The 26,606-nt window shown below is 51.7% G+C and overlaps 1 protein-coding gene across 12 annotated transcripts in view; it reads left to right on the top strand.

The window, feature by feature from the left end:
- The window catches only part of NAV1 (neuron navigator 1), a 326,822-nt gene that overhangs the window by 136,511 nt on the left and 163,705 nt on the right, over window positions 1-26,606 (top strand). For 8 of the 12 annotated variants that reach the window (XM_064273404.1, XM_064273403.1, XM_064273400.1 and 5 more), the window contains one exon: window positions 18,744-18,872. The exons of the other annotated variants lie outside the window; for them this stretch is intronic. In XM_064273404.1, the coding sequence (XP_064129474.1) occupies window positions 18,744-18,872 (129 nt within the window). The remainder of the gene's footprint in view (window positions 1-18,743; window positions 18,873-26,606) is intronic. 12 annotated transcript variants of the gene reach the window in all.

The raw sequence follows: 26,606 nt of genomic DNA, 5'->3' as shown, positions 1-26,606 counted from the left end.
GGGAAATCCTAGACACTCAGAAAACTGAGGTAGGGGTGCCCAGGGGAAAATGGGCCAATCCCAGGAATCAGGGACCTTTGGACCCTGCTTCGGTAGTCCACATCAGGAAGTCTGGCTCCCAGGAGAAAGGCAGGCAGCCCAGGAGCCTGGCCTGGATCTGGGGCAGGGCGGGAGGCTGCGTTCATGAGTTCCCTCTGTGGAAGTCCTAAGCTCTGTGACCTCCTCTGGAACTGTTTCCCCATTTGTGAGTGGAAAAGACCCTCTTGTGGCTCTTCCTTACCCTACAGGGATGGGGGCGGGCACAGATTAAGGTGGTTAGACCTGGAAAATGGTGCAAGGGGCTTAAACAGAACCCATTTGAACACAGAGCAGTTAAACACTAATTATGATAATACCCCAAACCACAATCTTCCTACCTCATTGGCCCCAGGCCTAAGAATCTCAAGGCTAAATCAGTCTGTTGACTTCCCACACAGCCAGTGGTAAAGCTAAGGCAGCCCAAGGTCGGGGTGTAAAGGAACCAAGGAGCCTGGAGCCCCACTTCTTCAGACAAGGTGCCTGGACCCACGTGAGATGTTGTCATGACAACAATTAGACCCTCAGATGCACAGGCCAAACAGAAAGGATAGAAGGAAGGCAGGAAGGTCTCCATTTCTAAGCCAATTTGCTGCTGGCTTTGTTTGTTAACTCCAGAGGATGTGCTCTGGGCTGCTTTGAGGAGGGGGAAAGAAAGGGCTTTGCAAGTACTTTTTTTTCTTTATGTTTAATGCGTGGGGTGGGGGGGCAGAGAGAGGAAAGGAGCAGAGTTGTTGCGAATCCTCCAAAGAACTGAGGCCCAGAGTAGACGGGTGATTTGTGCAAGCTCACCCAGCACCCTGTGTCTGAGGCCCCATGTCCAGAGCCATCCTGCTGCCTTCCCAGGGGCTCCCCCAGGCCTAGCGGGAGTGTGAGGACAAAGCTTGCTTCCACCCAATACCCCACACCGCCCCCAGGCCGTACCGGTACCACTGGAGGATGCCTGTAGAGTTACACTACAAATCTGAAAAGCTGGGAGACCAGAAAGGAGGTGACTGCCCTGGTCCAGGCAGGTGATGATGGGGTCTCCGAGCAGGGTGGAGGCAGAGGAGGGGAGAAGAGGGTGGTTTCTGCACAGATTTTGGAGAAGGAGTCCCTGTGACTTGATGATGGAGAGGACACGGACCAACGTGCAGGAACTTTGCTGGGGGCCTTGGGCTTTTGCCCTGAGTGAGGTGGGAGCTCTGGAGGGCTTCAAGCAGAGGAGGGCCCCGACCTGACTCAGGTAGGAGACAAGATCAAACCTGGGGCTCAGAAACAACCTGCCCCTGTGAATTGTCCTGGCCCTGGGATTCTCATCCTTGGCCCTGGGATTTTCATTCTCAGCACTACAGGGTTGAATACTTCTCTGTCTTGGGGGACTGTTGTATGAACTGTGAAACATTGTCTAAACCCCCCATTTCACAGACGAGAACAAGAAAGCCAGAGCAGAAGAAGGACTTACTTGGCCAAGGCCACCAGTTACTGATGGAAGAGCCAAGAATGGAACTAGGCCTTCTGATGTCTAGTCTTTCCACCCCCATCCCCTGCCTTCGTCTTGGCCTTTCTCCTTCATGGCTTCAGTGATGAATGGAGCACTCCAGTGGGGGCAGGAGATGCTCTGGGCATCTCACTTTCTTGGGGTGGGAGTGGGGGAGCTCTGCCTTCCCAGAGGTTGAAGGAAGGCTGTGACGAGGTGGAGGGGCCTGCTGGTGAGGGTGTGTGTGTGTGTGTGTGTGTGTGTGTGTGTGTTTGTGTGTGTGTGTGTGTGTGTGTGTAGGAGGAATTGCACAGAACCTTTAAGCTGTGAGGCCTTCTCCCTTCCTCAAGGTTAGCACCAAGTGGAGAATTTCTTTTATCACCGTGTTCAGAATTTTTTCTCCCAAGGCCAGGCTTAGTGCTCTACAGGGGCCCCACCCAGGTCTTGCGTCTTTCCTTTGAGCAGTGCCTTGTTCACATTGCTGCAGCCAAAGCTGTTCTCCCACGGCAGCCACTATCTGTGCTTCTTAAAGTCATGGCTGGGTAGGTCTTAGAGGCAGTTCCTCTGTTCCCGGGAGAAGGTGCAGATGAAGCAGAAGTGCTCAGAGCTCCTCAGCTTCCCTGATGCATAAACCAACCCAGGGAGATACCTTTTACCATCAGTGGTGGCTCCAACCCCAGGGCACTGGCCCCTTCTAGACTTGGATTGAATCTAGACCTTGTTACACCTCCTCACACCCTCTGCTACTGAGACTACAGCTGCATTAAAACCCACCACCCTCTGACCTGTCCCCAACCCCAGGCTGCCAACACCAGATACATCCTCTTCTGCCAACCTCCAGTTTCACCCGTGTCTGCAGCTACCCCTCCACACACACAGGCATCCAGGCCTCACAGCCTGTGACCCCAAGGGCTGAAGGTGCAGGCTGCTCCGTGGGGCTGAAGGAAGAGCCAGCTCTGCATTTACCAGGCTAAGCAGAGCTCCCAGGGTGCGTAACTGCAGCTCAGCACCCTGGCTGCCACACCACCTCCGCAGTGCACTGCAGCTCTCCCTGTGCAGCAGGGAGGGAGAAATCCCCTCCTCTGCAGAGTACTCTGCCTCCCTCACCATCCCTGACATCGCAGAGAACCACAGAATGGAAAATTGTCTGGCTGAGCCACCCACCTAAAGCCGAAATTAATCCTTCTATAGCATCATAGGCAGGTGGGTGTTCTGTTTACACGCTCCTAGTGACAGAGGGCTCACTACCTTATTTTCCTGGAAAGCACTCATTGTTTGAAAGATCTTCTGTGAGCCAAGATTCTTTCTTCCTAGAATTTCCATCCTAGAATTTCTGGGTCTTTACAGATTAAGCTAGCTGTCCCTTCACAGAATACCTTTTCTTATATTTGGGGTCAGTCCCCTATCCACACTTTGTTGCAGCTTCTCTCCCTTCCCCTCCTTTCATTTTTCTTTTGGAATAAGGTCTTACGGGGAGGAGCCTCCTCTGGACCCCACCCCCTCCTCGTCACAGTGTCCTAACCTCAGAGTGGCTCCCTGCTGGGGACCCACAGCACCTGGCCCAGCCCGGAAGCTCTCCTCCCCACAGCCTTCTCCCTCTGCCTGGAAACCCTGCGCTAGCCAGCCATGAAAGGGGAAATGGACGCCACATGTTTCTCATTTGTGCTGGCTGACCTCCCCCCACACCCTGTTTGGATTACCCAGATGTGTTTGATGTCCCCAGAGCTTGCAGCCTCCCCTCTCATGCACAGGAAGGGCCTCCCCCGAGGCAGATACCACCTCCCACACCTTCCTCCATACTGGGGGCTGGGCCTCCCCAGGGAGCAGGATCCCAGCGCCTCCTGGGCTCCTTTCTACTTGTTCAATGAACACAGGTCTCTGCTTCCACTGGCCAGCTGGCATCAGCGTGCAGACTGGGAAGATGCCCCAGGAACTGTTTCTTTCTCCCAGTTGGAGACAAGGGTGCGGCCAGCATGGGTACTACTGTGGGCTAAGCGTGGGTGCAGCAGTGTGCGCCTGGGATAAGGGGGTGGCCAGGGGACTTGTCATCTTTTTTTCAAAGCTTCATGCCTCTGGTAAAGGTGGGGACAGGAGCATGTAGAGCAGAGCCCACCTGCAGGTTACAGGTTCACCCCCCACCCCTGCAAGAACTTGGGCTCCAGCAGGTTCCAAGCTCCTGCTGCCAATGCTGCTCTTGTACACCACGTGTTTGACACAGTTCTTCTCCAGCTCAGCTCCGGCGAAACCTCAGCAGGGGCCGGGCCTTGGCCTGAGCCATCCTGGGATCTATTTTAGACATCCCAATGATATGTTTTATGTTTTGGGATCATGGAGAGGGTGGTTTCTCCATAGTCTTCTGATTTCTGAGCAGCAACTCTCGCTCTGAGCTTCTCAAGGCTCTAACTCCTGTGAGCTGGGGATATGAAAACCAAGAGCAAGGGCAGACCAAGACCTGGGGTGCTGCAAATGCTCCGAGCATTGGCTCCTGTGGAATTCCAGAGTTGTCTTGAAGGGCTGCCAGTTGGGATGGTGCTGTTGGGTGGTCTGGTCTGGGGAGGGGCTGAAACACGGCGTAAGCTCCAGGTGTTTTTGTGGAGAGCCAAGGTTGTAAACTGTGACCTTGGGCTGGTTAGGAAGATAAAACAATGTTGAGAGAGCAAGACTGAGGCAAGTATGTTGGAAGGTATGGAGTTAATAAGGACACCTCGTGGCACAAAATGTTAAGTGCTTGGCTATTACCCGAAGGGTTAGTGGTTGGAACCCACCAGCCGCTCCTGGGGAGAAAGACCCGGCAATCTTCTTCCATAAAGATTACAGCCAAGGAAATCCTGTGGGGCAGTTCTACTCTGTCACATAGGTCTCTATGAGTCAGAATCGACTCAACTGCACCCAGCAACAACAACAATGGGGTTAACAGGCCCTGTGGCACACAGACATAAACCCTAAGCTTGGGTGAGGTTGGGGTCAGAGTGTGACCACAAAGGCTATGCCGTAGATGGTGTATGTTCGTGTGGGTCAGCGCGTGTGTTTGCACAGTCTTTGGCCTCCAGGGCTGGTGCACATACTAAAGGTGCGTTTGTGTGCATGTGTGCTTGCATGCAAGAGCTGGACAGGTTTAAAAGAATCTGAAATATGACCAGGCAAGAACAACTTCCCCCAAACAGACCCCCAGGCAGAAGCTGCAGGGGTTCAGACTCCCTGGCTCCTTTCCTAGAAAAACACTGAAAGTGCTGGTTACCCAGACTCTGAAGACATAGGCTCCCTTTGCCCTCGGTGACCCACTAAAAAGGCTCTTCCCTTTGGAGGAAGCTGCTGGCAGCTACCCAGGAGGCCCTGGCTTCTCTCTGCAGAGTCCCTAAGCTGCCACAGGGCCTAGAACTCCGAACCCCAGACTGAGAAGGTGCCTCCTAGGGGCTCCTGGGATCTGAATCTCCTGGGGGAGGAGAGGAGGAGGCTCAGAGAACGTGATAATCCAATAATAATAACTAGCATTTACCAATCACTTAGTATATTAGAGGCATTGTTCTTATTATTTATGTATAATAAGCTGCTTAATACAGTAACGCTATGATCCAGGCTCTCTTTTACAAATGAGGAAACTGAGGCGCTGAAATATAGATAATCTGCCCAAAGCCAGGACAGCAGGTGAGCAGCAGAGCCAGGATTTGAACCAATCCCTATGACAGTCTGCTTCCAGAGGCCTTGTGACTCCCCAACCCTTGAATGTGATTCCATTTAATTCAGTAGCAATTTGTCAGGCGTTCACTGTGTGCAAAGCACTGTGCTTCTGAGACTGAGGCTTTGGGCCCTGCCTGCTACTAATCTAAAGGTTGGCAGTTCAAACCCACCAGCCGATCTGCGAGAGAAAAGACCTGGCGATCTGCTCCTGTAAAGATCACAGCCTAGGAAACCCTATGGAGCAGTTCTCTGTCACATGGGGTCGCTGTGAGTCAGAATTGACTCAGCAGCAGCCAACAGCAACAAATAGAGGAGGTAAGAGGTGCTCATGCTCATTCTAGTACAAGACAGAACGGAGTATGTGCCACGGAGAAGTTGGAAGGTGCTACCTAGGAGGGTGAAATCACCTGAGCCACAATCAGGGTGGGGGTGTGTTCACTTGTGTGGTGGGTGGGCCAGGGAAGCTAAAGACGTGATGTGGGTCCTGATGGAAAGGGTGGGATTCCGGCAGCAGACACGGGAGGGACTGGAAAGGAAGCGGGGGAGGTAAACGTGGGGCTGGATTGAGGGGTGGGGAGGAGTACTGCTTGGCTGGAGGAGTGGTGGGAAAGGAGGGGAGACAGGAGGCAGGACCGGAGGGCAGGCTAGGCCCCAGATAGGCCTGTAGGCTCTGCGAGCAGTCAGGGTTTGCCTCAAAGGATCCCCCCAAAGTGTTCTGCACCTGCTGCTCCAGAGGGGCCGTGGCTGAGGAGATCAGCCAGGCCAGGGCCTCTGAGTTGTGTGTCTGTTTGCCTGAGTAGAGACTGCCCTTGTGGCCTCTGCAGTGTCCACATGGCAGGACTGAGGGAGAGGACACCTCTGTGCCTGGGGGTTGCTCCTTTGGTTAACAGCAGCTCTGAATGGCCCTGCTTCCCGAGTGGTGGTGCAGTGCCCTGCGCAGGGGTTGTTACTCCACTGCCCCAGTCCTGGGGAGCGCCCTGCCAAAGGCAGCCCATAACCTCCAGGAAAGCATGAACCAGACTGTGCACAGCAAAACCGAGCCATTAAGCCCATTTGGGAATGGACAGAAGAGTATTTCAATCACATACAACCCAGAAAAACATACAACCCAGAGGCGTGGTAAATAGGGCGGGGGCCAAATTTCAGCTCCGAGTCTCGTTCAATCCAGGAAGACTTGCTGAAGGAGCTGGAAGTTGAGGGACTACTTAAAAAATCAAAAAGACTTGACATAGGGGAGAAGGCATTCCAGCCGTCCAGCTTTGCTTGGATGAAGGCCAGAGGACTGTATTGGGAGCGGCTGGCTTAGAGCCCGTGGAGCAGATGCTCCTTGAGGGAGTAAAGGGAGCCGGCCAACCTGGGGAAGGTGAGCCCACAGGAAGTGAGGGTGCCCCTTACCCTAAACTCCAGTCTTCATCTTCTGTTCCTTTGGGATTCAGGAACCCATGCATGGCAACCAGGCTGTTCCAGTTGCCTTGCTCTCGGTGTTGTCACAGATTCTGTTGCTACAGGAGCTCTAGGGGGTTTTGTCCCAGAGGACTTGGTTTTGTCATGGAGTCTATGTGTCCCCAGGAGGTGTCCTAGAGCTCAGGGTTTGCCAGGGGTATAGGTACCTGTCCTAGTGTCTTGATGCTTCCGCGGAATCTCTTTGATTCCACAGGGCCTTGATGGTGATATGGAGCACAGGGTTGCTGGAGTACTGGCTGTGGTATGCTGCCCTACCATCTTGCCCTGGCTGCAGTGCCAGGGGAAGAGGGTTATGGTAGCAAGAAAGGTTGCAGTGCCCAGCTGGGGCAGGGAGATAGACAGGCTTGTGCTGCTGCTTCTGCTCTCACTGCCAAGGCAGGGAGTTGTGACCACAAGGGGTGGCCTTCCTCAGCTGCAGGGACAGGACTCAGTCCTGTGCCACCTGACACTCTGCCCACCGGTGGGCTTGCTCACTGCTTAGCAGGCAGCATGGAGAGGCTGCTATTGCTCCTGCTGCCACTATCAGAGGGGCCTGCTGGGCTCACAGAATACCAGGGGCCAGGCCTCCCTGCTCGACGCCCAGCCCTTTCTGAGGTCCCTTGGCCCAGCCCGTAACTTCAGGGCCAACGAGGGCCTGGCTGCAAGGTGTGGGCTCCCAGGAAGGAAGCACCTAGTCCTTGAGATTAATTGAGGCTGTATACTCTGCAGGTAGGTCAGGCACCTTCGTCCTGAAGCCCTGTAGGTGGACTGTGTAATACTCAGGCACAGACACGAGCCACTGGACACCAGCAGTAATATTCACTAACATTTATTGAGCGCTCACTGTTGGCCAGCTGTCCGAGCAGTCTGTATAAGCCCATTTCATCCTCATGAGGTATTATTCAAGGGTCACGTGCAAAATGTTTAACAATCCCCACAGGCTGTAGAGCTAGAGGAGTCCTGGGGCCCCTGCTATTCGAGATATTAACTCTGAGGTTGTTGTAGAAGTCCCAGAGGAAGGGCTCAGGGGGCCAGGTTGGCAGGGGAGGATATGAGGGCTCAAGGAACCAGTTATTTACCTACTGGTGTAAAGTGTTGGAGCCCTGGTGGCGCAGTGGTTGAGAGCTTGGCTGCTAACCAAAAGGACAGCAGTTTGAATCTATCAGCTGTCCCTTGGAAACCCTATGGGCAGTTCTACTCTGTCCTAAACGTCTCTATGAGTTGGAAATTGACTCAACTGCAATGGTTTGGTTTGGTTTTTTGGTTTAAGCCCTACTAAGGAGCCCTGGTGGCACAGTGGTTAAGCGCATAGCTGCTAACTGAAAGGGTGGCAGTTCAAACCCTCCCAGTGGCTCCATGGGAGAAAAGGCCTGGCGATCTGCTCCTGTAAAGATGACCACCTAGGAAACACTATGGGGCAGTTTTAGTTTGTCACATGGGGCCGCTATAAATTGGAATCAACTTGATAGCACCCAACAATGTGGCTGTACTGATGCATTCCTGCTGACTGGAGACTCCATTTTTACACAAGATGTAGAGATGAGGAAACTGACACTTGAGGGGCCAAGCAGCTTGCCCAAAGCCACATGGCAAGTTCATGGTCAAGCTATGATTCAAACCAGGCTTGATTCACCACTCATACGTGTAGCCACTAGATTCTTTAGCTTCTTGTACAACAAGTAGCCGCAACTTTCTGCTCCCCTTGCCTTCTGGACATTCTAGAACCCTCAGGTTAAACCAGCCTTGCATGGTCCTGAGAGGTCAGGTCTACAAGAATCTGTCCTTTCCTGCCCCCCGGGCACCCTGCCTCCCAAAGTTCTCACCATTTTGTCTGGGAAGCAGACCCAGAGACGGGCACTTACAGTACAGCATTGTCACCAGTGCTGTGACAGAACAAAACCCAGGAGCTGCAGGAAGGCTCCCAAGAGGAAGCTGCCCAGGTAGGCAGAAGGAAGGGGGCTGAGGTGGCCGGGGTGAGGACGATTAGAATGGTCAGGGAGATCCAGGGCCCCAGATGTCAACCCGAGGATAAGCTGTTCTTCGGGCCCCTGCTGGCCCTGAACCCTGACTCTGTCACAACCGTGGATCTTGGATAAACCACTTAAGTGCCTGCCTCAGCCTCCTTGTGGGTACAGTAGGGATTAGACTGCCCATCTCCCAGAGCTGGGAGGATCCATAGGACACTGTATGGGAAGGCTGGGGGAGCAGCTGGCACGTGGCTTGTGCTGCGATTGGCATTCCAAGGCACCACCTCCCTCTACGCTCCCCTCACCCTCCCCTCAGCCAGGAGCTCCTGATTTCTAGATTAGATTTCCCAGAGTGCTACATCTAGGGGGGAGTTAGCTTCATGGAAGATCCAATAACTCAGAGTAGTAATACCCATCATTTATCAATTATGCATTGTGCACCAGGCACTGTTCTAAGCACTTTACATATACTAATTCATGTAACTACCAGACCAGGCCCTGTCCTAAGCTGTTTTTACATGTATCAACTCATGTAATCATCAGAACAATCTAGTGTGAGGTAGGTACTGTTTTTATCCCCATTTTACCAAAGAGGAAACTGAGAGGTTAAGTAACTTCCCCAAGGTCACACAGCCAGGAAGTGGAGGAGGCTGGGTATGACCCTCAGGCAGTCTGTCTGGAACACCTGCCTCCTTAACCACTGTGCCCTTTGGACTGGCCTTGTAACTTCTCAGAGGTGCAGCAAACACCCCTGGGGAGAGTAGGCAGTCACCCAGATCCTATATTCTGAACAGAGTGACACTGAGGTCTTCTGTAGGAGTTCGGTAGCACAGGGTGCTGGGAGCCCAGCACATCCCCTGGACCCACTTGCGTACTGCTACCAGGCTGGGGACAATTTGTGGGGCCTGTGGCTGATACGGACACCCTGGGTGGTACAAACAGTTAATGTGCTCTGCTGCTAACCAATAGGTTGGAGGCTTGAGTCCACCCAGAGGCGCCTCAGAAGGAAAGGCCTGGCAACCTGCTTCTAAAACATCAGCCGTTGAAAACCCGATGGAGCACGGTTCTGCCGTGACACACGTGGGGCGCCATGGGTCAGAGCCAACTCAACAGCCACTGGATTTTACTGTGGCTGATACACTTTAACCACCATCTGTGTTCACTTCTCCACTCTGCCCACCGATCCAGGCAGTCCGGAGGGCTGGCATGTTGGCATGGGCTTGCGCCAAGACTAGTGTCTCTGCTGGGCCTGGAGCCCTGTGTGTCTCTGGGTCCCTGACTGCCTGGATTAAGAGAAGGATCACGAGCTTCAGAGTCACGCATATGAGGGTCATGTAACCGATGCGTACTAACTGGCTGCCCTCAGTTCCCCTTGAGCCTGCTCATCTGTGGGATGGGGCTAATACCTACCGCATGGGGGCTGTTGTGCGAATTAAACAAAGAGTGCATGTAGAGTAACTGGCAGTCGCTGGGGCATTAGTAAAGTTACTTTCATTCCCATCTCCCCTGCAGATGCCTGTCCTCTCTCACCCTAGGCACCCTGGCTCTGCAGACCCCCGTGGGGACCGGTAAACCCAGTGAATTTCAGTCACAGATTCGCTCCAGTCATTTACCCTGTTTCAGTCAAGCTCTGATATTTTAATTCAAACTCCTGGCTGTGCATATAAAAAAAAAAAAAAACTTAATTAAGCAAAAAACCAAAACCAAACCGGTTGTCACTGCGTAGATTTCAACTCGCGGCGACTCCATGTGTGTCAGAATGGAACTCCGCTCCGTGGGGTTTCCAACAGCTGTGACCTTTCGGAAAAAGATCGCCAGAAATTTCTCTCGAGGCACTTCTGGCAGGATTCAGACCATCAACATTTCAGTTAGTAGCCGGAGCTGAACCGTTTGTGCCACGCTGGGGCTCCATTATTCTAGGACACAGAGGCGGCTCAGAGGGCGCGGCGGACAGGGGTCCGGCAGGTTTCCAGGGGGCAGGGACCCAGCTTTATTGAGCTTCTTCACCTCCTCAGCTTTCTTGCTCTCCTCTGTTCTGCTCCACACATCTGACCCATTCTCTCTTGTACCCCAGATTGGCCTCTCCTGCCCCTGGGCCACATGGCAGAGCATGGGTGCCCAAAGCTCCTGAGTGCACCAGCTCTGTCCAAAAGATCAGCCAGCTCCTCAGGGATGAGGGGGCGGGATAAGGAAGGGTCTGATGGAACCGCCAGCCGAAGAGTGGAGAAGCACATTCTCTACAAGTTGGCTTTGTCAGAGGTTTTTACGACAATATGTCAACCCAGTGGTTGTTTAGACGATGATGAAAAGAAAGTAACAAATGGTGTGGAAAAAGTGGTTGAAGCGTAAGTGGACAGACCATGAGGTGTAGAGAAGGTTGTCACGGGATAGCACCTTTTGTTCAAATTCATTACCCATTTTCCCTGTCCTTAGCCTGGTGCCTGGCTCTCGTCTAGACCAGGGTGAAAACTGACCACGTCCTCATTTCTAGGGAAGGGATGGGGATTCAAGCCTGATCCATAGCTTTACCATGGGCCTGCCTGCCCCCTTTCTACCGCAGGTCCTCTGCCAACTGTCCTGCCCTAGTCCCAGCCCTTCTATTGGCCAACAACCCCTCTGGTGGCCCTCGAAGGGTCCTCCCAGGGCTGAGGCATGAAATCCACCCTGGTGGCCCGTTATCGCACAGCTGGGAGGACATCTGGGGAGGATCGAGGCCAAGACATCCTGGCTGTGTCCCTGCTTTCAGGGAGGAACAGGTAGATTGGATTGATGCTGACCCATTATTTCCCACCGGTGTGGGGCAGGGCCCAGGTGTTGGGCTGGGGGGAGGGCCCCTGGCCTTGCATTAGGAGTTAGAATGCCTGATGGGAGAGAGAGGATGGAATTTGTCACAGAGAATCTAGTCCCGCTTCTGAGACAGAGGAGCCCAGCTTGGGCCTGGGGCTGGGCGGGGGGTGAATTCCTGCCGTTTTCCCACACTCTGCACAGAGATTGGGTTTCCTGCTGAAATTATATCTCTGAATCACAATCATAAAGTTCCCAGCCTCTCAACTTAAGCTGTTTGCAGCAACTCTGTATATCCTAAATCATTGCCCTTACTCCCTTGGGGTCCTGAAAGAGTATGGTGGCCAAATGCACAGGCTGTGGGGTCAGGCAGACCTGAGTTCAAATCCTGGCTCTGCATTAACTAGCTTTGAGACCCTGAGCTAGTTGCTTAACCTCTCTGAGCTTCAGTTTCCTCACCTGTTAAATGGGTCGAATAATACCTACCTTACAGGATTGTAAGTCTTGGGGTAGATAGAGCAAGTGGTTTGCACTCAGCTACTAATTCCTGGGTGGCATTTTGAATCCACCCAGTGGCACCATGGAAGAAAGACCTGGTGAGTTACTTCCATAAGATTATAGCCATTGAAACCCCCGTGGAGCATTTCCACTCTGAAACACACGGGGTCACCGTGAGTCAGACGCTACCCAACGGTAGTGGATTTAGTTATGGTTTGTCGTAGGATTGCTGTGAAGGTTAAATGAGATAATGTACATAATGCACTGAGCGCAGTGTCTGGCACATTGTAAACCAAACCCAAAACCCAACCTGTTGCTGTCGAGTCGACTTTGACTCACAGCAACCCTATAGGACAGAGCAGATTGCCACAGCTCTCTCTCACAGAGTGGCTGGTAGGTTGGAAATGCTCACCTTTCGGTTAGCAGCCGAGAGTTTTAACCACTGTGCCACCAGGGCTCCTTTGGCACATGGTAAGTACCCAATAAACAATAGTTTTTATATTATATGCTGTCATTATATGTCACCCCTACTGTATGGGGTTGCAGAGGAAGAAGATATGGCCCCTGTCCTCAGGGATCCCCAGTCTGAGGCGGGAGATGTAGACCTTGCCCTCAGGAGCTCCTTTTCCTGATGGGGAGACAGCTCCTGCTCTCGAGAATCCACCAGTCAGATGGGGGAAAGTGAGGCTTGCCCTGAGCCCCTGCCCTCTGGAGCTCCTAGCCTGATGGTCTTCTTACCTCTTTCTTTTCCTGGACTGTTCCTCCTGAGCCTCAGCATGTCCTCAACCTGCCCGTCACCAGCCCACCTACCTCCTCCCTTTGCTTCTGCAGCTAGGCGCACTGCCTCCAGGATGCTCCCTTTCCTCCTTCTGGTGTCCTGGGCCCTGCCTCCCTTGTGCTGGCTCATCACTGGCATCCCTCACCTCTGAGTCTACCAGGTGACTTTGTCATCAGATCCTTCCTGTGTGTGCTGAGCCTGTTGTCAAGAATCATCTCCCCCGGGACTCTGGTTCTTTCCAAATGCCGCCCAAACTACAGACACAAAAATGAGACACGTCATTTAGCATGCTGTGTGCCTTAAATTTGCATTTGATTAAGAAGCACCAGAATCTTCCTACCCACGTTTCTTCCTTCATGACCTTCTCTTCTCCAAAGTGCACCCCCCTTGCTCTTACCCCATGCTCTCTACCCTCTCCCTTTGCAGTGCTTGGTCCGGTCTCTGCCTCTGGCCACACATCTGCTTGGCATGCCCCACTTCTTGCCTCTTTTCCAGGGCCAACTCTGCAGACTTTGCATGGGTACGTTGTGCCTCCAACAACATCAGTTTCTGGTGCTTAATGTCAAAGAGTCCAGCTGCTGGGTTAGAAATCAGATGCCTGTGTTGGGGGCTCGTGGAGGCAAGGGGTGATACCCCCCCTTCATCCCCATCCCCATCCGTGCCTACCACCAGCACCACCACGTGCCAGAAACCACGAGGTGCAGTACCTTTGAAAAACCTTCTCCTCTTCTTCTGTCTCTGTCTCCCTCTGGGGGGATGAGGGCAGGAGCCACAAGTGGGCAGATTGAGGGACCTCTCTTCTGATGGTAGCTGGGTCACCATCACTCCTCCCCTGACCCCAGGTAGACAGGAGGAGAGGGTGAACCCAGGGTGATGCTCATAACTCCCGGCCCCTTGTCTACAGTCACACCATTTGAGATCTTCGTTAAGAAGCCAGAATCGCCTCTGCCTCCTCCTGGCTCCCAGCCTGACAGCAGACCTGCTGATGTTTGGCTTTTCTGCCATCCACATTGCAAAGACACTCATCTCTCCATTATCTGTCTTCATGTAAAAGTCAAAAAAATGCCATTCCATCTGCCTTGAAATGCTGTCTATGGGATTTTGGGAGAGCAGTTTTACTCTTCTGGTTTCAGGTCACCTCGGCTAAGCCTGGTGCCCACTTTGATCCCCTGACCTTGTGTGAGGGGAGTGCAGGATTGGAGATCTCTGAGTGAGTGGGCAGGCGAAGGCTCTCACCCAGAGCTAAGTCCTCTCTGGATGAGGAAGAATTAGTCATGCTTGGATCTGAGGCCAAAGGGAGTGGGTTCCCGGAGCTGAGGGAATGAGGCTCCAGAATCCCACCATTTTCTCAGACAGACCGCCTTTCTGAGCCTCTGCTCCCAGCCACACTGGGTCCTTGAAACTGCCCATGGGGAAGGCTGGGGAGGCCAGTGTCACCCTCTCTGTGCCTTCCTCACTGTTGCTTCTTGGCTCCCATATGTTCAGGGAATGCAAACTGACACCCGGTGTCAGACGGAGCCAGACATAATTGAAAAGGGAGTCTGCCCCTACCCCCCATTCCCGCCTTGCCTCTCTCCTCACCAAAAAAAAAAACTTACATTATCTGAAGGATTAGAACACGTAAGTCTGCAAGGAAAGACAGATGGGGTGGGGGATGGCTTGTGAGAGTAGTAGAGCAGCTGTCTTTCATAGCCATGAGGAGAGAGCAGGAGGAAGTGATAACTACAAGGACTGAGGCTCAACTTTAACAGCATTTGTGATAAATGAGACCCCAGAACGGTGGGTGGAGGAAGCCTATGACACCTCCTTCCACGCCCATCTCTAGGGCAACCTGCATCCTTGTCTCTGCCTGCCTGGCGGATATCTCCCAGCCTGTAGCCTTGAGAAGGAAGAGCAAGTATGACAGAGGGTGTTGGATATTCTGCCTTTCTGCTGATCAGGGGCTGGTACCTCTTACCCCTAGCTCCTTCTTGGCCTGAGATTTCCAGGGCCTGAGGATTCGAGGATCGGGGTTTCTGGAAGGCAGGGTAGTACATGGCTCCATCTGGGCTCCATTTAAGAGCCAGCAGGCAGCTGCCCTCAGGTATGTTCCTTGTCAGGATTTTGCTGAATTCAAAAACAAGAGCCAAGAATAGAGGTGAGGGCACCCAGCTTTTTCTGTGGAAGCCAGGCTCCTGTCACTCACTTAGGCAAGGTGAAGAGACACTCTCCCTCAGCGAGAGTCGGAACGCCCCCGAGGGCATGGGTCCTGCTGAGGATATCCCCTTCCCCTGATTCTGTGGCAAGCCACAGCATCACAGTGTCAAAGCTAGAGGCAACCTTAGAGGTAAGAGCAAGCCCTTCATTTTGTGAGAACTTGCTCAGGGTCTCACAGACTTGAACCCAGAGCTCCCCTTCTCCTGTTGTTGTTGTTGCTAGGTGCCATGGAGTCGATTCTGGCTCATACGACACAGTAGAACTTCCTGGTAGGGTTTTCTAGGTCTTTCTCCCACAGAGCCGCTGGGTTCAAATCACTGACCTTTTGGTTAGAAGTCAAGTGCTTCACCATTGCACCGCCAGGGCTGCTGCTTCTCCTAGTCCAGTGCCTTTCTCCCTGAAGTCTGATCAAGCTGCCCCATTCCTTGGTCCATAAAATTAGGTTGCCCTGACTTCTGAGTCTGCTCCTACCCTGGCAGATGTCTCAGCCCGAGCTAGTGCCTCTTCTAAAGAGAGAGGAAGGAGAGGATGGGACCACAGGCTCACGTTAGAATGTCAGAGCCGGCAGGGACCTCAGTGGTTAGCCTCTAATCCCTGTTTAACATATGAGGAAACCAAGGTGCAGAAAAGCAAAATTTACGCAAGATCACCCAACCATGAGTGGCAGATCAAGGACCCAAATCCAGGTCTCTGGATTTCTATCCCTGTCCTGTGATCTTTCTTGTTTTAGGAGGTCGACCTGTCACTACGGCATCTCAGCCAATGACTGCTGCTGGCTTGATGCGTGAATTAAAAAAAAAAAAATTTAAAGGGTCAAGTAACAAATGCACCTGTCCCTCTCTGATTTTTAAACCTCATAAAATATGCTTTTAAAAGTCACTCCACAGTTCCTCCCACCACAGGGACTCCCGCCATCTCTGCCAGTGAAACCTGAGGGGTAGTCAGAGCCACCTCCCATGGCCATGGGTGTTGATGGAGAGAGCCTCTTCAGGGACAGTTCCAAGTGTAGGGAAATTCCATCCTTTGAGGAGCTGCCATGGAGGCCCCCACCAGGAGTTTGATGGGGCCAGTCAGACTGTTCAGAGTCCGCTCAGGCCATGGCCTCAGGTCCCAGGATGTCTGGTGGTCTCAGCAGGAGGCACTTAAAACTATGCTGCCCACTTCTCCCTCCCACTGAGGGTTCCTGGGATGTGGAATATTGCCTCAGTTTCCCTCTTCAGAAAAATATGGGTGGTGACAGTGGGAGGCAGGGACATAAGATCATGTTTGCAGAACTCCAAGCCCCTCTCTCGAAGAGCAGGCAGAAGAGGGTCTGACATTTCAGCCCCAGAGCCAGGAGGCTTACATTCCCCTAGCCTCACCCCCACACCCCCAACACCACTCCTCTGATGGCTTTAGCAGGCTTTATGCTCAGATGGAACTGAGCTGTGCATTTATCACCTCTTCACGGGGTGGTTTTTTCAGGATGGAATGTGAGGTTTGCTAATGGGCACTTTAAAAATCTTGGTGTGGAGCGAGGTGTGTCATGAGCAGTGGCAATGTCAGCTGCCTCTGCCTGGTGCTCTGCGTCCACTACCCAACTCTGGCTTCCCCTAGGGTCGCTTTGCCTGTGTCTGAGCATTTCCCCATTGCCTACTTATGTTGGGTGCTGGTACTGAAGGCACTTTGTAGGAGCTGAAATTCCAGAGGCAGATGTCGGGGGGGAACTGGAGGGTGGCCAGCAGGCTCCCAGAGGCTCTAGGGAGTGAGCCAAACTGGAGAGGCTGAGAACCGACTAGGTCACTCTGGGTAGAGTCACTGGGAAGAGACTTGTGAGCCTGGCTGGCTGCGTGCCCTGAGCCCACAGTGAGGTCTCTTAGTGACCTAGTGACACCAGGAAAAGGGTTCTGGCCCTCTCTGCTCCTGTGTGCATCAGTAGTGTTTTCTTACCCTTTTTTTTTAACCAAAGTACTTCATTTTGCCTAAACATAACATTTAATATTTGTAAAGCATATGAAATATAAACTTGATAACAAAAATACAAAATCTTTTAGTTTTCTAGTAAAATGTGTTTTTGAAAAAGTAAGTTCGTCTCAACTGAAATCGGTGCACATGGGATTTGTGCCATCTGAGCTCAGGAAAGCGGAAGGAGCAATCAGATGTGACTGGTGGTGATACAGATGATGGTGTTGGCTTTGGTGACGATTTTGGTGGTGGTAGAGGTGACGGCAATGATGGCGATGGTCTTGGTGGTGGTAGAGGTGACCACAGCAGCGGTGGTGATGGTCTTGGCGGTGGTAGAGGTGACCACAGCAGTGGTGGTGATGGTCTTGGCGGTGGTAGAGGTGACCACAGCAGTGGTGGTGATGGTCTTGGCGGTGGTAGAGGTGACCACAGCAGTGGTGGTGATGGTCTTGGTGGTGGTAGAGGTGACCACAGCAGCGGTGGTGATGGTCTTGGTGGTGGTAGAGGTGACCACAGCAGTGGTGGTGATGGTCTTGGTGGTGGTAGAGGTGACCACAGCAGCGGTGGTGATGGTCTTGGTGGTAGTGTTGTTAGCGGTAGAGGTGATCACGGCAGTGATAGTGATGGTAGTGGTAGTGGTAGAGGTGACCACGGCAGTGATGGTGATGGTCTTGGTGATGGCGGTGGTGGTGGTTGAGGTGACCACGGCAGTGCTAGTGATGGTGGGTGATGGTGGTAGAGGTGACCACGGCCGTGGTGGTGATGGTCTTGGTCATGGTTGTGGTAGCAGGAGCAGTCATCCTACCTGCAGCCTCAGAGGCAGGGTTAGTAAACCAGGGCACTTCTAGAGCAGCTGCGATACTGATTGTTTCTACCTCCATTATGAGCTGACAATAACCTCCAAGGGGCCTACTTTCTTTCTTACGCAACAAGTGTTACTGAGCACAGGACCGTGCTGGATGCGTGGGGTTACAGCAAAAGTGTAAAGTGGTCCCTGCCCTTAGGGACTTTACCATCTTACTGGACTATTTGTTGTTGTGTGTCATGGGGTGGATTCCGACTCACAGAGATCCCATAAGACAGAGTAGAGCCTACCCCGTAGGGTTTCCTAGGCTGTAATCTGCACGGGAACAGGTTGTCAGGTCTTTTCTCCTGCAGAACCACTGGTGAGTTTTGAACACCGTTACCAGCCGATCGGTTAACTATTGTGCCACCAGGGCTCCTTCCCCAGAATATAACCACCTGCTAAATCTCGATGTTCTGTCTCACTATGCTGACATTTTCCCCCTCCATATCTTCCTTTTATGGTCTAAACTGAGAAGCCCCAGATATGTTAAGGTGTACCCTCTGCAAAGTCAATGCTTCTCCCCTCACCTGCCTCCTACCCCACCCCCTCTATACACATACCTCTATGTAGGTATGGAAGAGTCTCTGGGTGGGTTAAACATTCAACTACCAGCCAAAAGATTGATGGTTGGAGCCCACCCAGAGGCACCTCAGAAGTCAAGCCTGGTGATCTGCTTTCCAAAGGTCACAGCCTTGAAAACCCTATGGAGCAGTTCTACTCTGCACACATGGGGTTGCCATGAGTTGGAATCACCTCAATGCCAAGTAACAACAACATGTAGGTATAGGATAGGATAGCGCAGGCAAGTGAAACTTTGCTGGTCTTACAGGGAGGAGTGTGAACTCTGAGGCCAACTGGAGCAATCATTTTACCTCCTCAGGCTTCAGTTTACGCATCTCTTCTAAGTGGCAGATAATGTTTGTCCCACCTTTTCTAGCTCATGGAGCTGTTGGGAGTCCCAAATGAGATAATGGATGTGAAAACTCCTTGTAATCTAAGTGAGGGATGGATGATGTCCTGGGGAGACATGGATCTGTGGGCATGCCGGGGACTAGCAGAGGTCTCTGTTTGCAGGCAGATACATCTCTCTGAGTCTCCCAGCTGTCTGGTCAGCAGACCTAGCCCACAAAGGGGCCCTTGTCTGGGAGTTCTCATGGGGAACCGTGCCACTAGTCACAGTCCTGATGGCCACCTTTGTCGCTGGTGAGTAATCTAAGGCTGTCTTGAGGCAAAGCTCTTGAAAGAGAAGCTTTTCCAGTCTTTGCTGGGGAACAGGCCCAACTTACTACAAAAATGTGAGCGATCCAAGACTGTCTTTGCCCTTTCCCTCTTTCCCACCCCTGGCCTATCAGTGATGTCCTTTCTCTCTCTTAAGCCTGAAAGTCTATTCCTGTCCTGCCTTCCTGCTTTCTTTCCAGACAAAACCTGGAACTCATTCATACTGAGGTTGTAACTAACTGACAAGAGCCTAAAGCAGTGTATTTAAAACTTTTTTTTTTTGCCTTGACTCTCAATGAGAAATACATTTTCTGTCAAACCCCGTACACACATACTGAGTCAAAAGTTCCATGAAGCCCAGTACTTACTATGTGCAATGTCCTTGATTTTCTGTTTTATTGAATGTGGTCTATTCTTTTTTAAAATTGCTGGTTGCAATCCACTAAATTGATTTCATGATCCACAAATGGCTTGCATTGCAGCCTGCAATTTGAAAAGCCCTGGTCTAAAGGAACCTTCTTTCCAAGCAAAAAAGGTCCCTGGGAACTGATCCTTAAGGACAGCCTACCAAGACTTTGGGTAATAGAACAATTTTTTTTCTTTTTGTGCCAAACACTGTTCTAGTACAATAAAACCCATAACCCATTGCCACCACGTCCATTCCAACTCATAGTCAGACCTGTAGGACGGAGTAGAACGTCTCCATAGGTTTTTCTAGGCTGTAATCTTTATGATGGCACAGTGGTAAAGAGCTTGACTGCTCTTCACCATCAGCCACTCCTTGGAAACCCTATGGAGTAGTTCTACTCTGTCCTAGAGGGCCGCTATGAGTCAGAATTGACTCAACGGCAACAGGTTTGACTTTTTGGTTTAATCTTTATGAAATCAGACTGCCACGTCTTTCTCTCACTGAGTGACTGGTGGGTTCAAACTGCCAACATTTTGGTTGGCAGACAAGCACTTAACGACTGTGGCACCAGGGCTCCTTTCTAGCATAATAACTTGGTTAATCCTCGCAACCACTCTATAAGGTAGGTGTCGTTATCGTTATCACCATTCATGTTTTATGGACCAGGAAACTGAGGAATAGAGAGGTGAAGTCACTTGCCTGAGATCATACTGTGAGTAAATGATGGTCCAGGCACAATATGCCTAACAATTGGACTGTGCTGGCTGCCAGGATGCCACAGAAACTAGGTGGTCCTGCAAAGGGACAGTACCAAACCACTGCCATTGAGCTGATTCTGACTCAGCGGCTTTATAGGACAGAGTAGAACTGCCCCATAGGGTTTCCAAGGCTGTAATCTTTACGGAAGCAGACTGCCACATCTTTTTCCTGCAGAGCAGCTGGTGGGTTTGAATTGCTGACTTTTCTGTTTGTAGCCAAGTGCTTTAACCACTGTACCACCAGGGTTCCTCAACAGGACAGTAGTGATGCTTTAAGGAAGCCGGCAGCCCCTGCCCTGCAGTCAGAGCTGGACCCAGGTGCTTCTGGAAGGCAGGCTTGGTTTACATGCTCTATAATCCAATGCCAGACTTGTTGCCATCAAGTTGATTCTGACTCTTAGTGACCTATAGGACAGAGTAGAACTGCCCTATAGGGTTTCCAAGGAGTGCCTGGTAGATTCGAGCTGCCGACTTTTTGGTTAGCAGCTGAGCTCTTAACCACTACGCCACCAGGATTTCCTTGCATGCTATATAGAACCTATAAAACAGGCTGGGCTCTGGGAACCCATAGCCTAACACCTGCCCAGCCCCAGTTGCCCTGAGCTGCAGGTTGACTGATGAGATGCCAGTGGAGTTGATTAAAGCCTTTTGGGGTGCGTGTTAGGCCCAAATGCAGAACTTTGCCATTGGACACCTGCCACGTGGGAAATTGCTGCGTGGAAAGAAGAGCCTGACGCTGGTCTTTAAAAAAATATTCTGTTAATTTTAAACATAACACTTTGACAGGCTAAAAAAAAAAAAGTGAGCTTAACCAAACATGTCACTGTTTTTTAATGAATTTATTGTTTTAGGCTCTGTGAGAGTGCAACCAAAGTTTTAAAATTTTATCTCAGAGCACAGTAAGCATGTGGCCCACGTTTGATTGATTGCTTTTAAGATTGGAGCTCAGTCTTTCCTGCCTGTGGGCAGGCAGGGCCCCACAGATGGGCCATGGCATATCTGAGCAAAGCTAGAGTGCATTTGTAAGGGATGGTTGTGGGAGGCACACACTTATCAGATTTCATTTCTGCTCCCTTCTCTTGGCAAAGAGGTGGAATGGTAGGGAGGGAGCATGGGGGATTGAGAGACAGTGAAGGGGCTGAATAACAAGCCTACTTATTCACAGAGTGGATTGTCAGCCCCCTGAAAAGTGAGGATTGACCCCACATCCCCAGCTCTCCTCTTCACAACAGTGTCAAGACCACTCCCCAGTCCTCCACTTCCTCAGCCAAGCCACAAATTGAAATTCAAAGCAAGGAAACAGGAGCTGCCCTAGGAGAGCCTCAGTGTGATAGGGGAGAAAGGTCCCAGAGTACTGGGCCCAGAGTGTTAACAAGGCGAGTCACAGACACTGGGCTATTAGAATGGACCAAACCACACAGTAGGGGGCAGAGCTGTTTAGTATCAGCCCTGCCTGGAACCTTGATGTGGGATTATTGACCAAGAGTTGAATGAAACTGTGTAAACAGTCTATGAATACCCAGGAATGCTGAGGAGTCACTGAGGCTGGGTGGAGTTACTGAAGGATTCTTAAAGGAGGTCAAACTTTAGGGAGGAAGCGGCTGTGGAGAAGGACACAGGGCCTGGTCAGTGCCTTGGAGGGAGAACAGAGGAATGGGAAGAGCCTGAGCCTGCATTTTGCAGCCTTGATGGGCTGAGCTGCCCACTGCTCTGAGGCCCCCCACAGGCCTGGCAGGTGGCCAGCCCCAGCCACCAGGTGCCCTGTGGCAGGCCTAGACCTCAGCCTTCCCTTCACTTGATTTCCTGTGAGCCTTGCTTGACGATCTAAGGTATAAGGGCCCTTCTTAGCTGTGGAAGCACAGCCAAGTTAAGTTGCCATGGAAACCCTCTGGCTGATAGGGACTTGCGTTGCCATGGAAACTTGTCTAAAACCAAAAAGTATTTTGGGGGAGGGGTTGGAGCAGAGAGGAGTGGTGGTGGGGACCATCTGCAGCAGTGCTGCACTGCCCACCATTCTGTTCTTTTCCCTCTCCAGTCTCCCTTGGAATTGGTGGGGGGCTTCTCTGGTATCCAGCCCAGGGCTTCTGGGAAATTGGCCCTGAGAGTATCCGGAAGACTCACAGAGATGCCTGCGGCCTCTATGGCAAAATGTTTCTTCCATTTCCCTGGTGGATGTCTAACAGTATCACCCAGTACCAAAACTGCTTCTTGACACAGCCAGGAAAGCAGCAAAGAGCCTACCCCTGAGGTGCTGTGCCCTGGCGGCAACCCCCGCACCCCATGCTTACAGTCTCCTTTCTAGGCATGGCCCTTCCTGTCATAAGGCTGAGGCCGGCCAGCCTCTCACAACCTCAGCTTCCTCTTCACCACAGTGGAAAGATAAAAGCCCCTACTTGGTAGGATGTTGGGAGAACAACAGAAGGCTCTAAAGCTCTTAGCTCAGTGCCTGCTTGAAGGAGAAAAGCCGGTTGCTACTGAGTCGATTCTGACTCCTGGCAACCCCACGTGTGTCAGAGTAGAACTGTGTTACACAGGTTTTCCAACGGCTGATTACTTAGAAGTAGATCGCCGGGCCCTTCTTCCGAGGAGCCTCTGGGGAGACTCAAGTCTCCAACATTTTGATGAGCAGCTGAGTGCATCAGCCATTTGCACCACCCAGGGACTCCTTGCTTGAAGGAGCTACTATGTAAATGCTGCTGTTATTTACCGTTGTTGTTGTTAGGTGCCATCGCGTTGGCTCTGACTCATACCGACACTATGTACAACAGAAAGAAACACTGGCCGGTCTTGCACCCTCTTCACCGTCGTTGCTATGTTTGAGCCCATTGTTGCAGCCACTGTGTCAGTCTGTCTCGTCAAGGATCTTCCTCTTTTCCAATGACCCTTTACCTTACCAAGCATGATGTCCTTCTCCGGGGACTGGTCCCTCCTGATAACATGTCCAGAGTAAAAATGAATGAGTCACTTGATAAGGTGTTTCGATTTTACCCATCCCAGAGGAATTTGCCTGTTTAAATATCATCTCTTTCCTCCAGTTACCTTTCCAATTACCTTTGACCTTTGCAGGACAAAGGAATGGAATTTGAGGTACTTCCAGCAATGCAGTGGGATCCCAGCAGTCCTGCCCAAGCCCATTTCTCTAAACTCACGTTATGCCCCCACTCCACCCCACCCCAAGCCAGCCTCTTCAGCTTGGAGTTCTGATCCTGGCAATGAGGCTTTGTTTATCTGAAACCATTTTCTGAAGCTAGATGGGCAGGAGAGGGGCCTCAAGAGGGGAGAAAAAGGATTTGTGTTTCGTTGGTGCAGCGGCCTTGCCCTAAAGTCATCATTCATGATTAGAACAATTTATTTCCAAGTCGCCATCCCGGGCTCAGTGTTGCCTGCACTAAAGGAAGATGATTCCAGTCCCTCTCTGAGATGGGGCTGCTGGTGAGCCTTCACAGGTGCTCTGGGTTCCTCACAAAGCTCAGGGCACTTCCAGGCCAGTGAGAGGAATGGCCTGTGGGGACGTCAGGAGGCTGCACTCTGGAGACCCTGGCATCCCAGCAGACACTCCTTCCCTCTCCCACTTAAGGGGAAACTTTAGCCTGGGAAAGTTTGACTCCCTCCTAAAAGCTACACTTACTTAAGCCAGCCTGAGCTCGGGTTTCAGGGCTCAGGGACTCTCTCTGTCTCTTTCTCTCTCCCTTTCTCCTTCACAAGACTTAAGTGCAGCTGCCCAGAAGTGCTGAGGAGGCCACGGAGCCAGGCTTCTTGGACACAGGCCCAGCTCTGTCCCTTTCCTCGTTTGGGGAACCTCGAGGTGGGGGAGGGGGTAGGAATGAGGAGCCTCAAGGAGGCAAAGCAAACCACGTATTAAGGAATGTGCCTGGGGGGAGCTGGTTCACCTGCGTGGTCAAGGCCAGGTCACCTAGTGGCCCGTTGTTCTACCCCCACCCGCTTACTAGCTCTGTGAAAACGTAAACACAATTAGAGGCTCTAGCCCCAACCCTTGCTGGTCTTCCTGAACCTTCCCTGTTCCCCTCCTGCGGAGCATTTTTATACCAAAATAATTAGGTAATTAATAATCACGTCGTGTACTGTGTTTCTGGCACACCACACATCTTAAACTTTGGGATCTGTGTGTAATAGATATGAATGTCAGGCACTCAGGAAACATCCCATTTCTTGGTTGTCTTTAAATCAGCTTAGCTTCAAACCTGAGCACCCACACCCTGGCGTGAAGGAACATTTCATGTCAGAATTACTTGTTCCCAACCCCCAGACTTGCACCAAGGGTGCAAGGAAAGGACCACTCAGTTGTGGGCCCCACAATGGTCCTCAAAGGCCAGTGCAAGACATGTAAATCTTTGCCAAAGCTGGGGCCGGTACCCAATGTCCTGCCTCCCTCTTTGCCCCACTCCGTCCTCCCCCAGGGTACGGGTTATGCATCCGACTGTCTGCTCCTGCTCCGGGGGTGCATTGCTTTTTAGTTCAGGACAGTCTTGCCTCCTCTCTGCTTCTCAAAGGTGGTCTCTTCCCTTCCCCTAAAATCACCTGCTTAATAGCCTGAGAAGCCCTGATGACAGTGGTTAAGAGCCTCGGCTGCCAACCAGAAGGTTGGTAGTTCGAATCCACCAGCTGCTCCTTGGAAGCCCTATGGTACAGTTTTACTCTGTCCTACAGGGTCGCTATGAGTCAGAGTCAACTCAATGACGAGTTTTTTCTTTTTCTTTTTAAATAGCTTGACACTTCCACTAAAAACTCTGACTGGTTCTGCTTCCTACACTACAATGTCTGTCCCTGAAGTGAGGTGTTTCAAAACCTGGTGCTCTGCTCAAAATGGAAGCTGAGGGGTGGAATACGGAGAGAGACACAAGTTAAATGTCTCAGAGGTGCGTGCTGCACGTAGAATCTCATTAGTCTCACACCATTCCTATAAAGTAGGTAGGGCAAGTGTTAATACCCGGTTAGACATGTCTGCGGTGGGTTGGGTAGGCAGATGAGGGAGCTGCATTATGACCTGAGTCTTGGCGATGAGTCCGTGTCCACGCCGGCCTCCTGCCTTCCAGCCTTGGTCGCCTCTCCATAAAGGGCTCCAACTAAAGATAAAATGGCTGATGTATTCTGAATGCTGCGCACTGTGCAAGACTCTGTACAAAGTATTTTACATGTGATAGTTTGTTCAGTCTTCACTACAGCTCTTTGAGGTAGGTTATCCTGCCCTCATTTTACAGATGAGGACATTTGAGGCACAGAGAAGGGGGGCCCTCTGCTGGAGGTCACAGAGTGGATAATTGGTACAGCAGGATTTGAGCCCTGCCCTCTGCAACAATGGGTCTCCCAGTGATTCAGCAACCTTTGGGGAGAAAGAAACCCAGGGAGAAAGGAGTGACTTTATCAGTAATTTTGTTTAGCTTTCTGACTCCACCCAGCCTCCAACAAAAGAGACAGTTCTGAAGACCCAGGCTCCACTCATCCACGTAAATTGCTTCTTACCACCACACCAAATCTCAACCAGGAGCTCAAACTCAAGGACATGTGCCCTCCTCTGTCCACTCCCTCTCCCAACCCAAACTCTACAGCCTCAGCTCTGACTAAAAAGCCTGAAGGAGGAGTACCCTGCCAGAGAGCCTGTGAGAGACCCAGGGGGTGGAGAGGGTTTGGCAGCCCCTCCCCTCCATCTGCTTCCAGCTGAGACACAGGATGGTGGGGAGGGGCAGGCGCCTATGGAGAGGAAGGTCAGGGCAGCCCAGAGGGGAGGCGGTGGTTGGTTTGCTGGCAGCCTGGGGGTTAGGGGGTTAGCTACTGAGGGATGACCTGGGTTACCCAAATGAAGCCCCCTGGTACATGCTCCCTCCCCTGCCCTCCATCTGCAGCTGGGAAGCCTGCAGGCAGAAAGAAACAGTATTGAGGCCCAGGAAGGCCAGCTGGGCCCTCACAGCACCCTTCTCACAAAACCTGGAGTGGTCTCCTTCACAGCTCATCTCCCAAAGGGCCTGGATGTGCTTGGAGAACGGAAACCCTGGTCCTCACATTACCGTTGTGCATCTGGGAAGGTGAGGCAGCCTTATGCAGATGAGCATTTATAGATGACCTACCCCAGAAAGGGAAAGGCAAGTCGGGACCCTGATTTCTCAACTCCAAACTCTGATTCCACACTCCGGGGACCTCCTCTACTGAGAGCTGTTTGTATTTCACCTTCTCCAGGCATCCATAGACTCCTGCCTTCCTCTCAGCCCCCTATCCTGACTCCCTCCAAACCATCGTAGTTATTGGTACTTATTGCTCACCCACTCCTAAGCACCAGATGCTATTCCAAGCACCTTACATGCTCCGGAGTGGTGCAAAGAGGGAGGTGGGAGATCTGGCACAGGTTCTCCATCATTCTGTGGGTCATAATCTACATAAATTATTTGGAATTCTTCTGTACGGGAGATTTGTCCATTCTCCCCCATTTATTTATGTCAGCATGTGCTCAGGAATGTTTATTTTATACTTTGAGTTATCAAAAAAAAAAACAAACCCTTGCCGTCGAGTTGATTCTGACTCATGGCGATCCCGTGTGTT

The sequence above is a fragment of the Loxodonta africana genome, chromosome 20 (genome assembly GCF_030014295.1).
Source record: "Loxodonta africana isolate mLoxAfr1 chromosome 20, mLoxAfr1.hap2, whole genome shotgun sequence".
Classification (NCBI taxonomy): domain Eukaryota; kingdom Metazoa; phylum Chordata; class Mammalia; order Proboscidea; family Elephantidae; genus Loxodonta; species Loxodonta africana.
Note: the sequence above shows the minus strand (reverse complement) of the source record. Positions and strands in the feature narration are given on the sequence as shown.